General features: G+C 46.5%; 1 protein-coding gene across 8 annotated transcripts in view; it reads right to left on the bottom strand.

The window, feature by feature from the left end:
* LOC105567351 (polypyrimidine tract-binding protein 1) overlaps positions 1-5000 on the bottom strand; it is a 418546-nt gene that overhangs the window by 190408 nt on the left and 223138 nt on the right. For 2 of the 8 annotated variants that reach the window (XM_012022159.1, XM_012022164.1), the window contains exon 2: positions 3880-3936. The exons of the other annotated variants lie outside the window; for them this stretch is intronic. In XM_012022159.1, the coding sequence (XP_011877549.1) occupies positions 3880-3936 (57 nt within the window). The remainder of the gene's footprint in view (positions 1-3879; positions 3937-5000) is intronic. 8 annotated transcript variants of the gene reach the window in all.

Genomic DNA, 5000 nt, shown 5'->3' with positions numbered 1-5000 from the left:
GGTAGTCGCGCTAGGCGAAAAGAAAAGTATCTTGAAACATGGGAATAAAAGCGCGAAAAGAGGCACCCCCTGGTTGAATCGACTACGAGAGATTGCGCTTGTCTTCCGGTGGACGAAACGGAAAATATGACGCATTGAGTATGCATCGGATGGTTTTGGCTGAATGGAAACGCGGGGCTCGCCGTTTTATGTACGATGAATGATAAAAGTTGACTACCGAAATAAAAAAAAAAGGGAATTTTTCCCCGACATCTTGCACACGCCAATACCGATTAAAAATTTATCAAAACGCGAGCTTCGCTCGCGCTTACTTAGCGCTCGACGTGATCGTCTCTGATTTTTTTTTTTTACTAAAGAGTAAAGAATCTTGTTGCACGAGTCTTTTTAACTTTGAAAAGTTCGCAAACGCAGAACCGCGGCGAAGCGAGAGTATCAAACGATCATCCGTCATCTCGCGTTGCCTCACTCCACCGCGGAATCTTAGGGCTTTAGGCGCGGATTGGCGGACCGCGGGAATTCGCCTGATGCATAGTCGATCCCGCGGCGGGTTACCAAACGGATGCTGAGGAGCAGGATGCACGTAGTGGTACAGCCCCACCGGGAGCCGCCCGTCGGTTATTGCGAGGAGCTTCTCGGGAGGGTAGCGAGCGCGACTTGCGAATCTTCGCGAGCGGAAGAGCGGAAAGTCAAATTTGCTCGTGATAATACCGCCAATTTCTTATGGAAAGGCGAAAACCGGTTGCGGCCCGTTTACCCGTTGCTGTCCCGTCGACGTGTTCAGAGCATTTCGTGAGAACTTTAGAAGTCGCCGCAGAAAAAGTGATTTGTCCCTTGACATTATAAAATCGTTATATGCTCTCGCGATGACGAACGGCAGATCGTATCTAGTAGAAAGTTACGTATGTGCTTTCGACAAATATTTCTACGAGTATGAGCTAACGTACACAAACTTGCATAGCTGCATACGCATAAGACTGGACCAAGGAGCATGTTGTGTATAAAATCAATATGGAGACTCGATGCTCGAGGCTCATTGGTTTGGACAGTTCTTGTGGCTGTGCGTATGTAGCTGTGCAATTTTGTGTGCGACAGGCCTGTATATCTAACGAGCATGCGGAGATCAAATTGATTTCATTTGCCACAACTGTTAGATCTGATTTCTCGCCACTTCTTATACACTGCTGTTGATTTTTAAACACGAAAAAGTGTAACGTGCGATCGCCGCCTCGCGGCAACAAAGTGTTATCGCGAAATTATAAAAATATAATTTATCTATCTTATCTATGTAGGAGTTGTTCTTGTAACCCTAAGGGGAAGCAATAAACTATCTAACTGATTAGCCATTACGGATTCAAAGGCCAGGCGAACTAAATAAAGTATTATGGTTGTATTAACATTTTAAGGGGAGTAAGACGACTGGCGGTACAATTTCAATTTTCCTGGCTGTACATCCAGTTTATAATTTCGCAGACAGCATTGTTATTATTGATAGTCTGAAATAACTGAACCCGATGAAACCAACGCTCGGAATTTTGACGAGTTCGGCATGGAGTTGCGATTCGAGTTGAATGAGAATCGGAAACTTCGCTTCTCTATCGCCGTCAGATTAGTGCCGCTCTAACGGACTTGGCTTCAGTCTAAAGAAAAGATCGCTACGGGCTTTCAAGGCATGGGTAAACACGAAGCTTCGACAGCGCTTTGAAGACGATTATCGAATGCAGAACAATGACCCGTCTTCGAGTCGCTCCTCCCTGACTGGGCTGAAACTGGCGGGGCAAACACTTTATTTCACTAAACGGCGCATGGATCTCGCAGTCGTCGCTTTTAACAGTTCTCCGATTTCAAATTTAACGTCGTTAAAGTGATTAGAACTTGGCGAGCGTGCAATGCCGGTGCGCTAATACGCGGCATCCTTGGTTTTTACAAGAAGGAAACTGTTGGCGATGATTACGAATTATTCGATAAACGTGATCAAATCAAACGATTGCTGGATGCAAACTTGCGTTCACGAAAAAGACGAGAAACGACAGCTGGCTGAGTTAAGCCAACGGCACACGATACTATTTTTCTTAGGGCCAGTTTCACAAACGTCGGTTAACAGCTAACCGAAGATTAATTGATTCTCTGTCTCTTCTTAGATAACAAGATAGAAAAAGATGGGGAGTTGACTCTCGTTTGTGAAATTGGCCCTTACTGGATTGCTTACGAGAACCAATAAGGATGTACAGTTTCAGATCAGGTGACTCATGGTTAAATCCCGATTGGCTCTCGTAAGCAATCCAGCAGGAAAAAATAGTATCGTGTGCCGTTGACTTTAGCACAAACTAATTAAGTAAACTACCTTCTTTGGATTACGCTTTTGAATATTAATAGAAGTCTGGGAAGAATATGGAACGTGTGAACAGTTCTGTTAGACAGCACTGTTCGCTGCTCAAAAAGTAACAGTTAATCCCCCTCGCGGGGAAATGGATCGTGCCAGACGTACTTAAGACGCGCCTCGCAATTAACTATTGAAATGCCGTTTAGAGGAGAAAAAAACACAGAGTCAGGGGAGCACCTGCGATCGTTACCTTCCTGTTTCTTACGGCACGGTATCACTCTTCTGGGAAGATAAAACACTTCTCGCGGGCCGTTCGAATGCAGTTCGAATTCGCGTGCAGCAGTCTGCCTACGATATAAATATCGAAAATGGTGGAGCGCCTCGTGAATCGTGATAAACGGCCCGAAATTTCTCCGAGTCTGTCTCCCCCCCTCGCTCTCTCTCACTCTCACCTCTCTGAGAATCCGACGAGGCCTCCTCCGCTCTACCAAAGCGTGAAGCTACACGATCGACCATGACAGAAAAGTTCGTGTGAGCGTCTAGCGCAGTGGGCCCGCACACAAGCGGACGCATCTACACACGTGCACGAGCAAGTGACTACGAAAATTCGATGCCCGTGGGAGCGGCTGAGTTAAAGGTACCGGGAGTACCATAAATCCGTTTAAATTGCAACGACGACCCTCGATCCGTGGATCGTTGCCGCGGCCCGTTGAGCAATTATCCATCAGCTCGCCTTCTCTCGCGCGATTCACCTGTTCTTCTCAACCCTGGCAACTTTCCGCAGGGCGTACGAAATGTTTCAACCGTCAACGGAAAAATATCAGTGCGTCAAGCGTCTCGATAGGAAGCGGAAACTTTTATCGTACATCTAATACCACGAACAAATGCGATATTTGTTGGTAGCGCGTGAGGCCCGCGTGAATTCTACACTTTTACCTTTCCGCCAATGATTTGTAAACGAGGATAAGCGTGCTTTGTCTCATTGTCGGCCAATAAACATTGAAATAGAAATAAGAGCGGAAAAAATTACGGTTATTGCGCCGCCGAACATTTTCAGTCAACTGTTCCTCGCACTTTTACGATTGTGGAAGCACCACTTCTTCGAGGTTCGATCGGTCTATTGTTTCTCCTTATAACTGGAGTGCTACTGGGAGGACGCGCGAGTACACGTCCGAGAGTCAACGTGAGAGCCATGTGACGGAACAATAAAATAAATGTCGTGGCACAGCAATAAAACGGACACGTAGCCGAACGGAAGCACGTAATGGCGCGACATTCGTTTCGTCGTTGCACGAGGGAAATGGAGGTGCGATAAAATTTGCATACTCGATAATGTTCCTGGAAATCTTGAGTAGTCTTAGGAACTCGCCGGTCGCAAACTGGCCGGTGTTCGTTAATTGACAGTGATTGAAAAAAAAACCGATGCGCATGCTTGAGCGGACGTTATTTTCGTTTTTACATGCAAATATTGTACATTTGTGTAAATACGACGTTATATTTTGAACGATATTTAATTTGAGAGTTGCACAAGTAGTGTATATGATGTGAGCCAAACTTACCACCGGGAACGGTGCTGTGGGAAACGGGCGAAAATTCGAAAGGTCTGGAATTCTTACCTGCAACGGAAGAAACAGACGATTATGTCTAGGTAATGATAGCGTCTTGGACCGTATAAAAGTGTATCTCGAGTCTTATTTCTTCCTAAATGGCAGTAAAGTTTTAAAGTTGAAAGTTATGTCCAATAAATCTTCTCAATAATTACGTGAGAGATGCGGGGCTTGAAAGGGGACAAGTAGATAAAGCCGTAATGGACGGCCACGTGCGACGCACCGCGCCGACTTAGGTCTGACCGTCACGGTGTGTTGCGAGCCGGCAGGAAGTGCAGTCCGATTTCTTTCTCTACTCCCCCTCCGCCACTTGCATTATCCTTCCGGCCGGTTCCGCGGGCGCGAGTTGTACGCAAGAAACTCGCTCGCGAGAACCGCGATGGTAACGAGCTTAATTCTTCATAAAGAGATCGCGAAATACTTTCGGCCGGATAAATTTACTGCTAAATAAACCGGTATGGAATATTCAACGAACGGACATTACTCAGCGCATTACAGGCAACACTTGTGCCTTTTTGCAGCCGAGCGGTATCGCGTACTCGCGATCGCTCCGCGAGATACAAGCGTAGCTCGCGATCGTACAATTAACGCGCGCAATTAACGTACGATCTGAGCGTGTCGCTCGCGGCTGAAAGAAGCTACAGAGTACGCGTCGCAGGCCACTTAATTGAAAGGAACGATGGAAGGCAGGCAAGCAGGAAGGAAGGAAGGAAGGAAGGAATGAAGGCAAGGGCGAGCAAAAGAAGAATGAGGAGGAATGGCGCTCCTCCAGCCACCAGCTGCAACCTGTTGAATTCGGAGATACGGAGAGATGGGGAATCACGGGCACCGTCCATTTGGTAACTTCGAATTACTATGAAATTGTTTTACTACTTCACACGCGCCGCCCTCGTACGCGGCACTTGCCGCTGGTGACGTTCGTCCGAAATTCTAATTGCGACGCTAGAATCGGGAGGCGCCGTGAAATTTTAACAGTAAATCATTGTCCAACTCTGTTGTCGCGGTGTAACTTGTGAAATTCGCTGTTTTACAAAATTACATTGAAACTATTGTTTCGAAGAAAAGATGGAAGT

Source organism: Vollenhovia emeryi, unplaced genomic scaffold (genome assembly GCF_000949405.1).
Source record: "Vollenhovia emeryi isolate VEMERY1.0 unplaced genomic scaffold, V.emery_V1.0 DF939138.1, whole genome shotgun sequence".
In the NCBI taxonomy this organism is placed as follows: domain Eukaryota; kingdom Metazoa; phylum Arthropoda; class Insecta; order Hymenoptera; family Formicidae; genus Vollenhovia; species Vollenhovia emeryi.
This window is presented reverse-complemented; position numbering and strand designations above follow the sequence as displayed.